The 19,987-nt window shown below is 34.4% G+C and overlaps 3 protein-coding genes across 5 annotated transcripts; 2 read left to right on the top strand and 1 right to left on the bottom strand.

The window, feature by feature from the left end:
- The first annotated feature begins 5,245 nt into the window (after positions 1-5,245).
- Positions 5,246-8,897, top strand: LOC118052120 (EIN3-binding F-box protein 1). Its single transcript, XM_035062959.2, has 2 exons — positions 5,246-5,551; positions 6,099-8,897. Exons 1-2 carry the CDS (start codon positions 5,527-5,529, stop codon positions 8,039-8,041), a joined length of 1,968 nt encoding a protein of 655 aa, XP_034918850.1. The 5' UTR covers positions 5,246-5,526; the 3' UTR covers positions 8,042-8,897.
- Positions 8,898-10,322: 1,425 nt separating this feature from the next.
- LOC118052121 (EPIDERMAL PATTERNING FACTOR-like protein 8) lies at positions 10,323-10,777 on the top strand. The gene is made up of 2 exons (XM_035062960.2): positions 10,323-10,413; positions 10,539-10,777. The coding sequence occupies exons 1-2, from the start codon at positions 10,323-10,325 to the stop codon at positions 10,775-10,777; spliced, it is 330 nt and encodes a 109-aa protein (XP_034918851.1).
- A 1,869-nt stretch (positions 10,778-12,646) lies between these two features.
- Positions 12,647-18,630, bottom strand: LOC118052119 (CBL-interacting serine/threonine-protein kinase 24). 3 transcript variants are annotated; one of them, XM_035062957.2, is made up of 15 exons: positions 18,477-18,629; positions 18,109-18,393; positions 17,954-18,016; positions 17,801-17,872; positions 17,564-17,671; positions 17,391-17,465; positions 17,255-17,308; positions 16,597-16,722; positions 15,991-16,080; positions 15,663-15,785; positions 15,251-15,370; positions 14,754-14,870; positions 14,183-14,239; positions 13,989-14,063; positions 12,647-13,132 (listed from the first exon to the last, which is right to left on the bottom strand). In XM_035062957.2, exons 2-15 carry the CDS (start codon positions 18,274-18,276, stop codon positions 13,046-13,048), a joined length of 1,335 nt encoding a protein of 444 aa, XP_034918848.1. In that variant the 5' UTR covers positions 18,277-18,393; positions 18,477-18,629; the 3' UTR covers positions 12,647-13,045. The 3 variants fall into 3 exon arrangements, with proteins under 3 accessions (XP_034918848.1, XP_034918849.1, XP_073262513.1); XM_035062958.2 differs by having other exon boundaries at positions 18,109-18,360; positions 18,477-18,602; XM_073406412.1 differs by lacking the exon at positions 12,647-13,132 and adding an exon at positions 13,557-13,848 and having other exon boundaries at positions 18,477-18,630.
- Between the last annotated feature and the right edge of the window lie 1,357 nt (positions 18,631-19,987).

Raw genomic sequence — 19,987 nt, 5'->3', positions numbered from 1 at the left:
GTCGAAAATCAAATTATATATCTAGCCAAAAATATTAGACCAAGCAAAAGTATACGTCAACTTATGAACCATCTATGTCAATCCATATTCGTATAAAAGGAATATAGTTTGGGACAGATAAAAAATAAAAACAACAAAATTAATTTTGTTTTGGATAAAAAAAAATTAAAAATAAAATTAGTAGAACTGGTTTGATTATGTCTTACCTGAATTTAACTAAATCAATCAAGTCATGAGTTTAACTATTAAGTTATCCAGATTTGATAAAGTTAATCTTTTAAACGAGTTAAAAGTAAATCTAACTAGCACAATTTATACTCCAAATTAATAAATAATTACTAGATTGATGTATTTAGTCGGGTTGAGTTTGATGGTGATTGAGTTTGATGGTGATTGAGTTTGATGGTGATCAGCATGTAATGCAAATATCATGGTACGCCAATTCTATAACAGCTAATAAAGATGTTCCATTCTTAAAGGGTAATAGACTATGCTACAAGATTCCATGAATCTGATCATTCATGCACCATCTTTATCATCACTTTATTTATCTAGCCAAAAATATTAGTCCTGGCAAAGACAAAAGTACAAGGTCATGGATTGATCACGATCCATATTCGTATAAAAGCAATATTGTTTGGGACAAATAAAAAATAAAAACAATTATATTAATTTTGTTTTGGATAAAAATAAAACTATTTAACTAGATTAATCACATCACAAATTAACCTATCAAATCATTTAAATTTCATCAGATTAATCTTCCACACATGTTAAAAGCAAATCCAGCCCAATTTATACTCTAGATTAGCAAGATATTAGTCACGTGGAATTTGATAGATGTGATTATAACTTAGTAGTCAGCATGTAAATGCAAATGTGATGGCATCCCAATTAATTATATCACGTGCTAATAAAGCTTTGTTTGGTAAACAGAGGGCCGCGGATATAAAAAATAATCCAAGACTCGTTGGGTATCATGAAATTATGGAAGGAGTTTCCTTACACTTTCCCTTCCAACTCCGAGTAATCATAGGTTGTCCGATTCATAGAATTATTAGGAATATCTCTAAGTGATCAGATAGCAACGTGTAAGAAGCACATGCATACCCATAAGGGATAACATGAAATATTAATTTGTTAACAAAAAGAAAAAAGAAAAGAAGAGTAACATGGAAAATAAACCCATATATAATTTATTTATTTATATATCAGACATGCATATTGATAAAAACGAGTTTTATACGTGCACTCACATGCACACGCGCACACACATGGATAGATACATGTTTATGATATTTGCTTTATGTTATTATGAGGAGAAATTAAAGGAGTGAAAATGAAATCCATATATAGAAGCAAAATATATATTCTAAGTATATTTAATGTGAAGTGCGTTCTTAAAATCACTTAATATTCTCAATTAACATGCAAGCTAATTTAAAAATAAAATTTATTTTTAAAAAAGAAATATATTCATCAAAAATTCATATCCCAATATATATCTAATCTCAATTCTCAATTGTTTGATCCACAGTTTCTCAGGATAATATATACTAGTTATTGAACACCTTAAATTCTATTGTTTGGTTTATTAAATTATTTTCCAAAAAATTACAGGCGACAAGAAAGAAAAAGTACGAAGTGTGGTAGCTGTTGCTTTTCAAATACGAAAAGTATGCCAATAATGTTTTTTTATTTTTTAAAAATCATTTTTGATATCAGAAACGATCCAGAAAGTACAAACCGAACAAAAAAAAAAAAAAAAGTGGCATCTACAAACTCAAGGCAGCCAAAAGGTTTGATTTTTCTCCCCGGCAGCAGGGAAGGAGGAGGCTCCATGGAGCTACAGATCCATTGACTCCAACCATGGTCTCCTGGAAGTTTAGCCTGCCATGCCTCTCTCTTGGCTTTTTAAAGCATGATTTATTTTTATCTGCACATTGAGTTGGACCTACATATGTCCTTCCCTTCTCATGCCCATTAATCAAATTCATTGCATCAATTGTCCAGGAGAAGAGCACCAGAAATATCATTCACCTGTGCCCATTTTTCCCCTTTTATATGGTTTTTTTTCTTGGTCAACCAGCAGCTTCGATAATTACCTCTATCAATTTCTGAAATTGACCGGTGCTGCTGGGCTCTAATAAGGTTGCTCTGGTTGACTTGATCGAGTCTACAATTTTTTGGGGCAGCTAGATGAAAGTTCTTTCTGAATTTGTTGAGTTTTATACCTGATTAATTTTTTAAAATAAAAAACAAATACCATAACTATTATATATGGCCTGATTTTGATTTTCTTACTAGAAATGAAAAATTGTGATGACATATTAAGACAAATCTACATTAATTTGACTATTAATTCTGCCTTCATCTTTTTTTATCTTAACAAGTGGATAAGAATTCTGTGGACACTCTCTAGAACATTGTAATGATTAAAAGTTGAGATCAGTAATTAACCGTAGATGATTTATTGTTGAGGTGGCTTCTTCTTTTTTCAATGAAATGACCATTTAGCCCAGCTTATTTCATTGGCTAAAACAATACAAATCACACTTAACTAAACTCTTCTCGACTCGAGAGATCGACCAGAACTCACATGATTCGATTCTCTTCTTAACCTGAGGTCAATATTAAAGAAAAATTAATTTAGTTTGATGTAATTAATATGATTAAAATTTAAAATAATATTATTTTAATTTTTTAAAATAAAACTATTTTATTTTAATTCATCCGAGTTAATATGATTAGCCCATTATGCTATGTTTAATTACTGTGTTATAAAGTAATGCCTAAGTTTAACATTTTACTTAAATTTTTTTAATCTTATTTATACTTAATTAGTTATCATTACAAAACTAGGTTTTTTTAAATTAATCTTCATTATTTTTTTTTTCTGTTTTCCTTTTACTATATTATCTTTTGGCATGATCCGACTCATAAATTTTAATGGCTTTACTTGGATTTGCATGTGTTTTATTTTTTTAGCTTTTTTTTTAGTTAATTTTTTTCTTTTATATTTTGATTGTTGGGGATTGATCATTGTTTTTTTTTTTTTTTTTCAGTTTGTGTTTTCTAAAGTTAGTCCAACCTCACGACCTTGGGTTAACTCAAGGTGCTTTATTTTATTAATTTATTTTTTATTTTGTTCTTTAATATTAACTTATTTTAAAATTAAATTTTATAATTTTTTTTTTTAGCAAATATTTTTTTCATGGTTAACATTATCATATATTTTTTAAAATTTGATTTAATTAATATTGTTGTTTTTTCTATTATTTAGTTAAATGAAATCATCTTATTGGACCCACTAAGGTGGTTTATAACTCTTGTCATTGATTTAAAAAAAAAAAACATATTAGCGTGCTTGAACATTATTATTATTATTATTATTTTGCATTAAAAAAAATAGATCCAGATGACAACAAAACGTGATTTACCTGTCTAGTTATATAACTATAATTGCACCATCAATATAATAAATTATACCAATTTGAAGACTTTATCCTATAAAAAATTTCGATATCATTCTGATAACACACACACACCAATTTCTTCCCCCCTAGCATTACTCATATTGTAACTTCATGAAGGCAAACATCAAATTCACTGCAAAAATTAATGCTATGATGAGAACACCATTGCTTAAAATGAATTTTTCTTTTTACTTTATAGGAAAGAAGCGCATAAAACATAAGAGTTAAACCTAGCTAATCATACTCCTCTAAGTCTCCATTTATTTTGAGACCAAGTGCTAATCATCTTATCCCAATCTGTGGACAATATTTCTTAATGCTCGGGCTAGTTGTCAACTCATAAAAAAGAGAGTAAAGCACACGTATTCAGCCTCCGTAATTATCCTATCCCCCATGATGTCCATATCCTCTACTAAAGTTGTTATATTAAGGTGTAAAGCAAGGTTGATTAGGGAGAAGATTAGCGAAAAGTTAGACAAATCCAGTCGTGTTTTCTCAAATCCCAAGTCCCATATGAGAAGCTGGAGGAAACGTGACATGACTGTCACTAGATGGTGGCCAATGCCATATACAATTAATCCACATTTTGCTAGCTGCAAAAAGGGTGCACTTGCACAACTTGCCCTTTAAACCCATCGATACCTTACCTGTCACTTGCATTGAATTTCAACCTCGTATAAGCCCGTGGGTTCACATCATAAAATTTTTTAAATTTTTAAAAAAATTCTTTTGAAATACAAAAATAAATAGGCGGAACTCATAACCTAAAAATCTAATCAAAATAAAAATGAAATTGGATCTGTTTTAATGTTTATTTAAAAAAATATATAATTTTAATTTTAAAAAAAAAAGTCATAACAACATAATTTTAAATTAATCATGCCAACTTAAATTAACTTACCTAATTTATAATCTGAATTTTAAATTTTACTCGGGTTTTACAACTTGGTGACTTTAACTTGGAATTTTAATCCTATTTTCTATATGTTAAGAAAACAAGATGGCAAGAAATATGCCGACGTCTGTCTAGCTAACATATTCTTAGTTTTAGCGCAAAATAGAAATGGATTTAAATATTATACCATTTTCATTGTAACCTAAAAGAAAGAAAGAAAGAAACTCTATTTTTATTTGCTTATTGTATACCGTTGATGGTCTCCGAGCAACAAATTTACAAGGAATTAGACTTAATTGTCTATATTTATTATTAATTAAATACTTGATTTTATTTGAAAAACTCATCCTATAATAAATTACATTACATTAATTAAAATATTACATCATTTTCTCATAACACTATAAAAATAAAATTTTTTATGTAAACTTTTCATATATATAAACGTGATATTTGCATCTTTTTTACGAAGAGTCACTCATGCTAGTCTCTTCCATATTATAGGTTTTTATGTTCTATTTTCCTGTTCCTTCGTCTAGCTTAAAAATTAACCATTTATTATATATAAAGCCTGCATTTATCACTTATCAGTTGACATGTCGAATTATATAAAAATATTGTAAGATTATCTTGTTTAGTGACTTCATTTTTATATCCATGCAATGAGGAATTGCTTCAAAAACCATGAGCCCATGTTATAAATTTCCTAAAACAACGACAATGAAAGAATAAAATAATACAAGAATGGCAGTGGTGGACCATTGGGACCAAAAAGAAAGAAAAGAATAATAATAATAATAAAACAGAAAAGAGGAAGGATACATTGCATGTTGGCAAAAGCCAATGAACCTCTCCTTCTGCTAACATTTCTTCGCTTCTTTCATACTATATATTATTGACACAGCACTGCTTCTCTTTCAAACATCTAGCCAAGAAAACCAAGCCCATCTCTTCTTTCTTTCTCTCCTTTGTTTTCTTTTTTTGCCCTACTTTGTTGGGGTTTCAAGTTGTCTGCTTTTTCCCACTCTTGGTGATGCATTCAAGCTTGCTTGCTTCAACTCTGATTAGTTTCTTGTTACTTGTTATCAGTTTGTGTGGTTTTTGTGCTGTTAATCAACAAGGCTTCTTCTTCTTCTTCTTTCAGTTGTTTCAGTCATGCCTGCTCTTGTTAACTACAGTGGTAAGTTCTCTTTTTTCCCATTCTTTGGTGTTTTTGGCATTTGCTTGTGTTTTTAAAGGTTTAGAACTGAATTGTGTTTGTTGGGTTGGCGGTGTTTGATTTGAAGTATATTATAATCTTTTCTGTTAGGATTGGATTCTTGGTATGAAAATAGTATGTAAAGAAACCAAGTTGGATTACTTTCTTGATTGGTTGTTTTGTAATGGATAAAACATGATCTGTCTGCAAACTACTTAGCTTCGTTTGACTTTGGACAAGTAATTTGAGGTTTTTAGATGGAAATTTTGGAAAAGAGGAAACTTTAGGAGACATGTTGGATTGCTGGTGGTTTTCTAGTGAATTCTTGAATGAGAGGATTGGATCCTTGAAGAATTTTTCTTTCTGTTGGAAAATCTTGTAAGAGGCTTCAATTTATTTGAAATAAAAATCGAAGCTTGAATTTTGTTGTGTCTGCTTGCTTCCAGTGTTGTCATCTTGAATCTTTTGCGAACTACATAGAATCTTTTAGATAGCTTTAGCTTATTGGATCTGTTGATGGATTTTTCAGGAGATGATGAAATCTATTCTGGGGGCTCTTTCTATGCAAATTCCTCAGACCTTGGTCGATTATATTCAATTGGATCCCTTGTGGATGTATATAGCCCTGCTTGCAAGCGGGCTCGCATTAGTGCCCCATTTCTCTTTGGATCATCTGGGTTTGAACAGAATAAGCGACCATCAATTGAAGTTCTTCCAGATGAATGCCTTTTTGAGATCTTCAGACGCGTTCCTGAAGGCAAAGAGAGGAGTTCATGTGCCTGTGTCTCCAAGAAATGGCTTATGCTTTTGAGCAGTATCCGGAGGAATGAATTTTGCAATAGCAGTGCCGCAGCCGAAAAAAAGGAAACAGTAGCTCCTGTTCGTAATGATGTTGAGATGGTGTCTTGCGAAGAAAACAGGGAAGTTGAGAGTGATGGGTACCTTACCAGGTCCTTGGAAGGAAAGAAAGCAACAGATATGAGACTTGCTGCTATTGCTGTTGGGACAAGCAGCCGAGGGGGGCTAGGCAAGCTTTTTATCCGGGGAAGCAATTCTGTTCGTGGGGTTACTAACCTTGGTCTATCAACAATTGCCCGTGGTTGCCCTTCTCTGAGGGCTCTTTCCTTGTGGAACGTTCCTTTTGTTGGTGATGAGGGTCTATTTGAGATCGCCAAGGAATGTCATTTGCTTGAGAAGCTTGACCTTACCAACTGCCCTTCAATTTCCAACAAAGGTTTGATTGCAGTGGCCGAGAACTGCCCGAATTTGAGTTCTTTAAATATTGAATCTTGTTCTAAGATTGGTAACGAGGGATTGCAAACCATCGGAAAGCTTTGCCCCAAGTTGCAGTCGATCTCTATTAAAGACTGCCCTCTTGTTGGGGATCATGGAGTATCAAGTCTATTATCTTCTGCTTCTTCTGCATTGACAAGGGTGAAGCTTCAGGCCTTGAACATCACGGACTTCTCTCTTGCCGTAATTGGGCACTATGGGAAGGCTGTTACAAATCTTGCCCTCAGTGGTCTCCAGCATGTTAGTGAGAAGGGCTTTTGGGTCATGGGTAATGCTAAGGGTTTGCAGAAATTAATGTCTTTGACAATTACTTCATGCCGGGGAATAACAGATGTGAGTCTTGAAGCTATTGCCAAGGGATCCATGAATCTGAAGCAAATGTGCCTCCGTAAATGTTGCTTTGTGTCTGATAACGGGTTAGTCGCTTTTGCCAAAGCTGCAGGATCTCTTGAGAGCCTGCAATTGGAGGAATGTAACAGGGTTAGCCAGTCGGGGATCGTTGGTGCACTTTCGAACTGTGGAGCAAAGTTGAAAGCTCTTAGTCTTGTGAAGTGCATGGGAATTAAGGATATGGCTTTCAGAATGTCAGCGTCCTCTCCTTGCAGTTCTCTTCGATATTTGTCCATTAGAAATTGCCCAGGATTTGGCAGCGCCAGCATGGCTATGATAGGGAAGCTGTGCCCTCAGCTTCAGCATGTTGACCTAAGTGGGCTTTGTGGAATTACAGATGCTGGGCTTCTGCCACTGTTGGAGAGTTGCGAGGCAGGTCTTGTTAAGGTGAATCTCAGTGGCTGCTTGAGTTTGACCGATGAAGTAGTTTCAGCCTTGGCTAGGCTACATGGTGGAACCCTTGAATTGCTGAATCTGGATGGTTGCAGAAAGATCACTGATGCTAGCTTGCTAGCAATTACTGAAAATTGTCTGTTTCTCAGTGATCTAGATGTGTCAAAGTGTGCAGTCACTGATTCTGGCATTACTATCCTGTCAAGCACAGAGCAGCTCAATCTTCAAGTCCTATCCTTGTCAGGATGTTCTGAAGTATCAAACAAGATCTTGCCTTGCCTAAAGAAAATGGGCAGGACCCTGGTGGGATTGAACCTCCAAAACTGCAGTTCAATTAGCAGCAGCACAGTTGAGCTGCTTGTAGAGAGCTTGTGGAGATGTGATATCTTATCATAATCAGGGAGAAAAACAGATGCTCATTGACTGAATCAAATCAGTGTAATCAAAGGCATTGAACTGGATCAGGAGGTTGATGAACTCCCGCTTGTCTATACATAGAAGAAGGATAAGATTTCATGTAGTTAGTTGATACGGGTAGAGCAGCGTTCAGCATAGTTTTTGGCCCATCATCAGTGGGTGCTGCTTGGTTTTCTTCCATGGAACTTTGGCAGATGACTTCTCCATTCTTTTTTTTTTCTTTTTTTTGCAGGCTTTCTTCAGACAGAAAGCTTGTGGTAAATGTTTTCCCCCATTGATGGGAGGCCTCCCCTTTCATGGCCGTGGTTTCTTGAGAATACAGTTACCAAGCTCTAGTCCGGATTCCCACTAGTGGCCGCTCCATTTCCTATATCATCCTGGGTCCTTGTGCTTTGCTGGATGTGACATACCCGGTGTTTTAGCTTATGTCTTGCATTCCTTTGATGGTTTGTGTCTTGACTAAGCTTTCTTTGTTCCGATCTTATGAAGTCTGCTGAAAACTTTATTGTTTCAAGTGTTTTCTCTAAGAGTCTTTCAGTGCTCGAATCTCTCCTTCGGTGTTGGTTCGTGGTTATCGTGTGCTCCTCTGTGATCATAGTGTGTTCTCTTTCATTTGCGCTCTCATAAGAGTGGTTTGTTTTGGGCAGTTCTGTACTGGGGTGCCTCGGATTTGCAGGCTTTGGCGGTGGCAGCTGGTTCATCCCTTGCCAATGACAACTTGTTTTCGGGTGTTTTTTTTCCCACCGAAGTCCTGGTTTCTGTGGCTTCTCTTTGTATATGAATTGTACTCTGCAACTACTTCAATAAAATGTAATATTTCCTTTTCGTTCTGTAATCCATTTCTGTTGAAAGAACTATCAAATCAGAAATCTCCACCACTAATTCTATAAATTCGATCTAAGATGGCCATGATCTTTGGAAAATGGTGGCAGTACTGATTATAGATTACCAGGATATGTTAGAAGCAGTGGTGGCAGTGCTTAGATAAGCAGAAACCTGATAAGGTGGTATCAGGATTTGCTGTAGAGGAAGGCAGTCATGGTGGTGGCAGTCACAAGAGAAAACACTGTTTATGCCATCAACAAAAGTTCCATTAAAGTTTCATGGTAAAAGAGTATTTCTACCATGAGTAATACTTGCAATCACATTTACTTGATAGTTTCATACCCAAACAAGATTTGGAAGTGAGGACCAGAGTTAGTACACCACATACAGCGACTCTACATTGTAGAGGCACAGTTGGAAAAACCTTTAAAATGGCTACTGTTTGTTTTTGTCTCCATGGATGGATATTGGATACTTGTCTATAGGCATGTAGAATGGGCCTCAATAATGCGTGCTAGGACTACCAAGAGCAATTTGTACCAGGAGTACTACCACTCCTAGCTCTACCAGCTATCCTCACCAGTGCTATCTCATGCTATTGTCTGGTCACCATTTAGGTTGCTTGCATGTACCAGGCATCAAGGATTAACCTCCTGGCTGTCAAGGTCTTCAGTATCAGAGAGGATTGTGTTGCTGATGAATGATGATTAAGGCAAGTGAAGACATCATAACTCAAACAAAGTTGCAATGTCACTACAGTTAATATACACAAACTAAAGAATAATTAATGCTTCTGGCTGCTATTTGAAAACACACACCCCAGGTCCCTCCATCCCAAGTATCAAATCCAAGATCGTTAAAGCTGCACCCTGAGAAACTGTGGGCTAAAGTTGTTTCCTGTAGATGGTTAGAAATCAGAGAGGCGCAGGCATAGAATCATGAACGTAAATGGGAAAAGGTAAGTAAATTAAAAGCAAAAACAAGAGGAATGATCAAGCAGAAATGGCTAATCTGGTGTCTGGCGATGGAAAAACAAAGCGGTGTCTTTAACTTGGGGGTTAAACTATTGGCCTACTTGCTTGCGTTAAACAGATGATGACAGAAGTACTTAAATAGTCTGAAAAAGGAGTCAAGTCAACCAACAAAAGATGATAAAAAATGTAACTTCAGTCATTCAAACAGAAACATGAACAGGATTGTAACTATTGCTTGAAATGAGCCATCAAAACAAAGCTACTAGGCCAGCTCTGTTGGGACCCCCAACCCTTACCCCGAGCTCAGATTCACTGTATTTTTTGAACTAAACAATTGCATTATATGTGAACATGGAAAGCTACAGGTTCTTAAACGAGAATCATATCATTGTTTCAATAGTTTCCCCCAATCTATTTGCAGCTCCCTCCTGTTTTCTCTTTTTCCCCATTTGACAAGACTCATGGCGTCGGCGACAGACTCCTCATATGGTATAAGAGTTACATTCATTGTGATTCTCTTCCTTTCCCTCACATTTCTCCCTCCTGTCTCAGGTAAAAATTGATCTGGGTTTTTCGGACACTGCTTGGCTAAATAACTTCCTATTACATCAACAAAAGGGAATTCACAAAAGTGAGTCTTGTTTCAATCTGTGCTGTTTGTGCTTCTTTTTTGGCAGTGGGATCATCAATGCCTTCAAGAGGGAGTGAAGATATGAAGCAAAAGAAAATGGTTCTGGGTTCAAGGCCTCCTCAATGTGTCAATAGGTGCTCTAATTGCAAGCCTTGCATGGCTGCTCTGGTCACTCCTCCCCATCATAAAAATGGTGTCAGGGGACCATCATCATCTAAAGGAGATGAAAGCTATTACCTGCTCTCATGGAAGTGCAAGTGCGGAGATAAGTACTTTCAACCTTGAAGTTTGTATACTGCCCTAGGATACATTAATGTTAGTATTACATGTAGCTAGACCTAAGTAGTCTCTCCCTAGCATGCCAGGAACCCACCTCCCTCCCTCTCCTCTCCTCTCTCTCTCTCTCTCTCTCTCTCTCTCTCTCTCTCAGGACAGAAGTACTTGGATGTATGATATGGGTGCTGGCTTGCCTTGTCGTAGTGGGTATTCTGTAATTTTTTTCAGGGACATTCAACTATCTTTGATATCTGTCTGGCTATCTGATGAATTTGCCACTACGCAACTGTCATGTCTTAAACATTTTAGCATCATGACAAAGCTATATCCAACCATTAAATGCCTTGAAAAACATTCTACACTAATTATTTCTACAATTATTTCATGTTTCCTCAGCTTTTATATATATATATATATAATCTTTATTCGTCTTATATTGCTCCTCCAACCATCATGTCAAAACCCCCTCCCCCACGAGATAACCCGAAAATGAACCTTGATGGGTCAGCCCAAGTGACTATTTAGTTATTGAGTTAATTTGAATTAATTATTTTTATTATAACAGTGTTATTTTATTCTTTAAAAATAAAATAGTGATGCTGTCTTTACTAAATCAATTGAATAATTGAAAATCATTGAGTGTTTACTAAATCAATTAATAAATTTTTTTTTAATTAGATACCACTCAAGTTCTTATTCCGAAACACTACGCTTCCCTGCCATAGGTCATGTTTCTCCCATTTTTGAGCTCGAAGACATGAGACCTCTAACACGTGTCCAGTCCTGCAATATCTCGTCAAAAATTACCTCAATTCAAAATATTCCATTGACAGTGAAATAACATGTGGGTGATCGGTACTGTGCTGTAAATTATTTTTTATTTAAAAATATGTTAAAACATTTTTAATTTTAATTTCAGCATATTAAAATCATCAAAAAAAATTATTTTAAAAAATAATTATATTTTTAAAACATATTGAAATAAAGCTGAAAACGCACTTCTACACGGCCACTATCCAAAAAATTATCCTACAATAAAAAGCTATTGCCAAGGGTTCCGTGTACGAACTTCTCTGATCTACGGAAATGGATGGAAAGGAGAGTAGGAAGATTGAAGACAAGCTTAGTCAACAGCCATGGTCATGGCAATGTAAAGCAATTACGCCGGTCAGGCAGGCAACAAAGGGAAGAACGTCGGGAAGGGTTGCCTGGCACGGCCAATACACGTCGGATTGTAAACCGTCCAGGGAAGAAGCAATGGTGTCAATCGAGCTAACTTCAAGTAGGGATTCTGCTGGCTGTATTTATTTTCAAAATACTGGGGGGTGTTTAACAAAGAAAGATATTTTTCTTTTTTATTTTCGGTTTTTTTTTATATATAGCTTGTTTGATAGAATGGTTAAAGTTGATTTTTAAATAATTTTTTATATATAATAATATATTTTTTATTTTTTAAAAATTATTTTTTACTTCACCATATCAAATTAATAATTTAAAAACACTAAAAACATATTAATTTAAAATTAATAAAAACTTTTAAAAATTTTAATTTTTTTAAAATAAAGAAATAAAAAGCCTTCTTTTTAATAAAGATTGAAAAGTGTTCATTTATTAAGAACGATGATGAGTTTTCTCAACAACAAAAAATACATTAAAATCACAACCATTTTTCAATAATCGAATTGCAGGGTATTAATTTTATTTTATTTTGATTAAGAGTTATCAAAAGGAATTATATCATCAACTAAAAAATATATCATATATATATAATAAAAAAATAAATTTATGATACTAACTAAAAATGTAAAAGATAGAAGACAATAAGTTTATATTGTAAAAAAATCATCGATATGTCTTGTCTTCATTAAAAAATAAAAAAAAATAAAAACTCCGTATAGATTCAATATAAATTTGAAAAGCTCGCATCTATACAGAGGAACTTTGATCACTTTCCTGAACATTAGGATTTCCTTCACATCCAGACTCTGCTTTTGAGAGGGGCTGGTACACAGGCCTCTCTCTCTAGGACATGGTAGGGGGACAGGCAAGGGTTAAAAAAACTGCGTAATCTCAACCTTCAAGTTCTAAAATACAATAGATTTCACATCAGACAAGTTATTTGTAATTTACAAACATTATTATAATATATGAACCAGAAACAAGTACACTGGCATGCCATCAGTGCGTCTTTTCTGGCAGTTCTGTCGGCAGGATTATCTTCCTTTTTGCCCTTCTTCTCACTGATTTGCTTCACACCCAAAGGACTGGATCAGCAAGTCATTGTTCGATGCAGGCAGGAATTCTTGCACCCTCTGGTGGTTTCCAGATGATATTTTCTAGCTTAGTGCAGAAATTCTTGTAGAACTGCAAAGAAAAGTAAATGGTATAGGTTTTGCCAGAATTGGAAGGATAAATGAAGTTATAGCCTTAGATGCTATTACAAAGCAACAATAGCTAATTGATCCACCAAGGTCGACAAATTAAAGGGCCTTTAAACTTTTATCATGATAGCAAACAGTCAAACACTCATAAAATCATGCTAGCTGTCTCACTGCAGATACCTGGGTGAAGGAAAAATTCTATAATATGCGTGAGCTGTCCATAAGAAGGATGTTTATTTATGTCCAAAGAGGATTCTTAGATTTATTAGCAAACCATAAGAAAATGGGGTTGAAAATTAATCAATTTGTAGGTTAATATTTGAGCATCAAATGATCCAAATGGAGAACAGGCTGTGATACGTTGTCAGATGTGAAATAGCCTGTATATGACTTCGTATGCACATATATAAGGTCCAGTGAATGTGCATTTTAACAGTGAAAGCCCAAAAATACTGTGCTGAGGCCATGAGATAAGACATAGCAAACATGATCATAGAATAACAAATAAAAAATGAAAAACAAATAACAAGCCTGCATTTTCCCCTTATCAGAACTAGCCAGCCTATATTTTGCTAAAATGATATTTTATTTAAGTTGCCTTGGATTCTGCACATTTAATTCCAGTAGGTTACTCGGCAAACTTCTGCTGATAGGTATAGCACATGCGTTTGCAGGCATCAAGCTCACCCTTCACCCCATCTTTTCCCATGGTTAGATGGGTTGTGTTATGCATATGGAGAGTTAGAAAACATTATCATAATCTTAAAAACAAAGAAAAGAGAGTGATTGATTGATTTCTAGATGACGGGACAAAAATTTAAGGATTTAAATGAATTCACCTTGTGATATTCAAGAGTTTCCCCAGAAGCCTTCCGAGCATCTACCATGAAAAGTGATGGAGCAACTTCATAAACCTAAGCATGAATAACAACTGATTTTAGTATAGTTCTAATTCTGAAACCACTGGCACCTAGTTTTTTCAGATTATAGAATTTGGAGAAAGAGAGATATGAAATGAAACCTAGGAAGTTACCTCCAGAACAACTGCAAATTGTCCAGCCTTGTTTTCAGATACTCCTTCAAGTCTTGTCTGTAAGAATATATTTTTTTTCCGATGTCAATAGAAATGAAATGAAGAAAAGATCATTAAATCATATTGATATCCAACACATCAGAACCCAATGAACCAATATCATTAACCGCTCAGCTGTTGACAGATCAACTCAGTGGCTGAATTTTCTGGCAATTATTTTTTTGTAGCGGCACGAGCTTGCCTATGTAAATTAGCTTTGTTACTTCCTGGTTTGTATTTTCTCTTTACGAGTAACACTTCCAATTCTTCTCTTATCATTACAACATCCCATTTTCAGATAAAGGGAAAAAAAATGTTTCCAGGTAATATCCAAAGAAATTGCTCAACTAAACCATGCAGTTTTGAGAAGAATTGAGCTACTTAAGACACTCAGCCAACTTATTAGTGGTTACTACCAAACTGGGACACATGCAGAACACAATTTGTGGCAGAATAACAGCACAGAGGACCAAGAACATCACTGATGATGTTAATTAGGGACTTCATACAAATATAACAAATCAAGTTTTACCTTGTAATTTCGTGTGTGGACCTTGAGATTCATTGATTCTGCAACTGCTTCAATTGCTGAAATTATGTCTTTTGCAGGTTTGCGTGATACAAAACGGGTTTGTCGTTTTATATAATCCTGTCAGATGAAAAGTGCATCATCAGCCTACACACATAAAGGCACTTTGAGATATTATAAGTGCTTGAACCAAAGGAAAGGATCTAATAACCGCAGCAACTACATAGAAATTAAGCAAGGCACAAAACGATACAACAAGATTAATATATTTCACCATTACAATGACAATGGTGGTGCTTGGATATCATAGATAGCATTTTCACAGATGGAGAGTTCAGGAAGTAGGACATGTGACTCTTGATTGCGCCTCTACTATCTTAAAATTTGCTTTTTTTTATCATATTATCTTTGCCTTGTACAACATTCAACTCAAGAACTATGCACTAGAACATGCTAGATACTATTTTTGTCCATAACTTGCAGCACAACAATGAAACTACCTGACGTCTGTCGAACAACGCTGATAGATTCAACCCTTGAGACAGGGTAATCATCTCAAATGCATTCATTACCAGAGGACCACCTTCACTGTTCTCCAATTGCTCTGCTACATATTGATCCTGTATTTCCAAGAATTACCAAGTAGAAAGAGAAGTAACGAGCTTTAAAGGCAGAAAAAAAATTACATCTGAAGGCCATCATAGAACATTATGGGACCATAAAGAAAAGAACCCACTGAAAAAAGGGGTATCAGATGATGCATGTTACAATGCATTTGTAATGTTAGCATACACTTCAGAATTTGGTAAGCTTGCATTAGGTGCATGTTAAAATGCATTTGTAACGTTAGCATACACTCAACAGCAGAATTAGAAAAGCTTGCATTAGTATTTTTAAAGTGATGATACCAACCTCAATGTCATCAAAGACTGCATGAACATCATCCAAATTCACTTCCTCGTCTTCCCTATGTCCAACAGGCTCATAGTTTTTCTGAAACCATGGATGTTTTTTAATTCCCTCAATCCCTATACGCTGCAGCAACAGGGAACCCATTTTTTTCAGATGAATACAATTTCATGGATATGAGGTGTACTTAACTGATATTCAAGTCCTTGCTAATAATAAGTTTCAGACATGATGTGATTCAGATCACAGCAGTTTTGCAAGTAGGCATTCAAGTTCCAGTGCAATGTCCCAGATCAATTACAAGGTGGATATAAGGAAGTAAAACACTCACAGTTTTAGGATTGGGATTGAGTATCTTATCTATCAATGCTTTCGCCCCAGGGGAAAACCAAAGTGGACAAGAATATTCCGCAGCATTTATCTATGCATCAACCAGAAATCACAGTTAGGAATTGCCACATTATGCTTGTGGAAATTATAACTACATACAAAATTCAAACTTGGCATAACAAGCAAGATTATGCTTTCAGGAATGGAGCAAGGTCAACATGGGCTTTTTCACCATTCCCATGCAAGGTTAGGAGAAATGTAAGGGTATCAGTGCATGTTTGGAACTAAAACTTCCAAAGACAAGAAATGTAATGCAACTATAGGCATACAAGTGGGGATAAGTATCCAGAAGAGCCAAAAAAAGCTGCTCTTGATAAAAACTAGTGCAAACAGAACTGCGAGTGAAGAAAAAGATTAAGTGTGGCTGCTTGAAAAGCTTTTAATCTGCAAACGTGGAACACTTTGTAATGAATAGAAGTGTCCTTGCAGAACTTGTTAATAAGATAGTGAATGATTGCACAAAAGGGAGTTTTAAAAGAATAACTAATTGACAAATACAAAGCACTTTGTTTACTTGTTTAATTCCTCTTGAGAAAAGATAGCTAACCTTTCGGTACAAGGTTGGAAGGTCTGTCTCCTCAAATGGAAGAAATCCAGCCATTAGAACAAAGAGGATGACTCCACATGACCACACATCAGCAGCAGCCCCATCATAACCTTGGTGGCCAAGCACCTGATAGGCAGTCATTTACTGTAAGAAATTGTGTTAAGAAAACAGACGAGCAATAGTGTACCAGGAAAAAAATGGAAAAAGTTGCATTTATGTTTCAACTACATGAAAATTATGAAAATGCAAATGACTTTCTATAAGAAACAGTGAAGATGCAGATGAGCCATGCAGAAAAGTTCGTATATAGCAGATGGGGAGGAAAACCTTCCACAGAGAATAAATTAGATTCAAAAGATCAGCAACCAATCAACTCAAACATAGTGATGTTCAGTTTTCCATCATCAATATTATCCTCATCTCAATACAGCATTGTACTTAAGTATGAATACAGCAACCCTTTCTCCATAACAGAGAACAAAAGAACAAAAACAGAGAAATATTCTATGTAAGGGATGCATCTCAGGAATAAAAACCATACAACTGTCCAAGGTTTCAAATATTGGCATAGATGGAAAAATTATTGTAATAGGGTAGAAGACGTTGGCAAAGGCACAAGAGACATCATATATTTCCTCTTTTCCACTTGAGAATATACCTCAGGTGCAACATAATTCGGGGTTCCACATGTCGTATGAAGAAGTCCAACCCCCTGCATGTAAGTAGAAACAATCACTGTGTGCGTGCCCGCATGTGTGTATGTTTTATTGAAAGTAAGATAGCCATATGCTTACTTTCTGCGGCAACGCACTCAATCCAAAGTCAGAAACCTTCAAATTTCCAAATGCATCAAGAAGAAGATTTTCAGGCTACACATTAAAAAAAAAAAAAAAAAAGGTCAATCACAGCAGGCCCAATCACAAAACAAAGAGCTCAAAAAAGCAACTAAACTGCCCAATATATCCACCTTCAGGTCTCTGTGGTACACCCCCTTGCAATGACAATGAGCAACTGCATCAATAAGCTGCTGAAAATACCGTCTCGACTCGTTCTCCTCAAGTCTTCCTTGATGAACCTATCAGCCAATCCAATCCATCCACATTAAACAGAAACAACAAAATCCCTTCACTTATTAGCTAATTATCCGTTAAAACGAAAAAAAACAGCAATCGTTTCCTGCTCAAGAATCTAAAAAAAAACTTACAATTTTATCAAATAATTCTCCTCCAGTAACAAACTCTAGAATTATATATATCTTCGTCCGGCTCGCCAAAACCTAGAATCCAATCAATCAATCAAAATAATTAAGCAATAATACCTAACAAAAATGTTTTTAAAAAAATAACAAAATAATTACCTCATGCAGCATAACTATGTAAGGATGTCTGACAAGCTTCATGATCGATATCTCTCTTTTTATCTGCAAGCTCAAAAATTTAACCTTATTTACCTCCTCCTGCTAGCCTTAAAAACAAAATTGAGAAAAGGAGAGATTAAGGAGTAATTAGTAACCTGATCAACCATTCTGTGCTTAAGAATGGCGGATTTAGAAAGAATCTTCATGGCGACACTCTCTCCTGTTTCTCTATTTTGAGCAAATTTGACCTTGGCGAAGGTTCCTTCACCAATTGTACGGCCAACTTCATATTTTCCTACCTTTCTCGTTACTTTCTTCATCATTATAAATTATAATCACGATCAGCTCATTCTTTCTTCTCTTTTCGCTCTCAATTATCGAATATTCAAAACAGCATGGATCAATTTCTGAGTTTGGTTGCAGTGAGAGGAATGAATTTCCTATATTAAGAATAAAATTAAGATAGGAATTAATGCTACTGATGGGAGTAAATACATATATTCAGGCGAGAATCGAAACTTACCGGGAAATGGAACCGCCGGATCGCGCGCAGTGTTTTTTGGGGATTTTTTTTAAAGATGGATGGAGCTCTGGAGGGCGGTGGGGTTGGGTTCGTTTGGTTTGATTTGATTGGGTTGGGTTGGGTTAGTCGTGGTTCGGGTTTTTGATAACTTATAAATTGGAAATGCACTATTTAATTCATAACTTAGTAATGAACTAGATTATTGGTACCACCGAAAGTGAAATTATTTTTTACATAAAAATATATTTAAGCATTGTAAATGTATTTTTTAATAAAAAATTAATTATAAAATGAAAATATAATATATATTGGATGATATTTTTTTAATATTGATATGATAATGTATTGGATGATGCTTTTTTTGAAAATATTAAGATGGTGATATATTAGAATGACCTGAGTTAATTTATCAGGTTTTTAACTTGGATCGTGAAACTATAATAGCTTTATAAAAACCAAATCAAAATAAATTATAAAATTTAATTTTCAATTAATCTAATATTAAAAAAATGAATTAAAAAGTATATATTAAATTAAAAAAACAAAAAAATACATGAAGTTAAATTATCAGGCTCACGACCCAGGTAATGAGATAGGGAAAATATTATAGAAAGCAAATCAAAAAAATTATGAAGTTTGATTTTCAATACATCAAATGTTGAATGATGAAATCAAAAAAAAAATTCAATTAAAAAAAATAACAAAAAAACTCAAGTCGATTCAAGCTAACTTGCTAAACACACTATGTGAGTCATAAGATCGAAATAATTTAATAAAGAAAAAAATATGAAACTCCATTTACAGCATATTCAATGTTTAAGGTTGAAATCAAGAAAAGAAAGATAAATCTACGTGATTAAAATAACTCTGCATAAAGAAAATTTGAAGAAAAAATATATGAAACTCAATTCTCAAAAAACTATAATATTAAAAAGTAAAACTAAAAAAAATAAAATTAGATTGGGTTATTTGAGGGTGAAATTGAAAAAAATATATATATTAAATTAAAAAATGACCCAAAAATAAACCAAGTCAATTTGGATCATCCTGTTAAACTCGTAATTTGAATCATGATATGTGAATAACTCTATAAAAAAAAAATAAAAAAAAAAATTATAAAGTCGGGTTAAAAAAATATTCAATTAAAAATAAAACAAAATAAATAAAGAGGATAGCCTGAATCAATCTATCAAATTCATAATTTTGGTTGGATAAGGTTTTCTTAGTTCAATGAACAAGGTTATAATATTAATATTACAGGAGCTATTTAGTTATAAATATAATGGCAAACGTGTAAATAATTCCTTCTGTTTTTTCACCAAAGCTTGAGCATGTAAGGTTTTATAAAGTTATTGAGCTGATGATGTAAAGAATAGTTTCTTAGAGCACGAAGGCAAAGTGATAAAATGATCAAAATATATAAGGCTCGAAATAATTCTCTCTTGTTTTTAACCATAAAATTTAATTTAATTTTATCAAATTAAGCAAATACTAAGATATTGTTTTTCGGA

The sequence above is a fragment of the Populus alba genome, chromosome 18, assembly GCF_005239225.2.
Source record: "Populus alba chromosome 18, ASM523922v2, whole genome shotgun sequence".
Classification (NCBI taxonomy): Eukaryota; Viridiplantae; Streptophyta; class Magnoliopsida; order Malpighiales; family Salicaceae; genus Populus; species Populus alba.
The sequence above is the reverse complement of the archived record's forward strand: the minus strand, read 5'-3'. Positions and strand labels throughout refer to the sequence as shown.

Excerpts from the sequence above, each read along its gene's own strand:
- LOC118052120 (XM_035062959.2), top strand. The coding sequence starts at position 5,527 with ATGCCTGCTCTTGTTAACTACAGTG. Across the intron at positions 5,552-6,098 it reads TGCTCTTGTTAACTACAGTG|GAGATGATGAAATCTATTCT; the intron begins GTAAGTTCTCTT and ends TGGATTTTTCAG.
- LOC118052121 (XM_035062960.2), top strand. The coding sequence starts at position 10,323 with ATGGCGTCGGCGACAGACTCCTCATATGGTATAAGAGTTACATTCATT. Across the intron at positions 10,414-10,538 it reads ATTTCTCCCTCCTGTCTCAG|TGGGATCATCAATGCCTTCA; the intron begins GTAAAAATTGAT and ends CTTTTTTGGCAG.
- LOC118052119 (XM_035062957.2), bottom strand. The coding sequence starts at position 18,276 with ATGATGAAGAAAGTAACGAGAAAGGTAGGAAAATATGAAGTTGGCCGT. Across the intron at positions 17,466-17,563 it reads TGTACCACAGAGACCTGAAG|CCTGAAAATCTTCTTCTTGA; the intron begins GTGGATATATTG and ends TTTAATGTGTAG. Across the intron at positions 16,723-17,254 it reads CGAATTATGTTGCACCTGAG|GTGCTTGGCCACCAAGGTTA; the intron begins GTATATTCTCAA and ends ACTGCCTATCAG.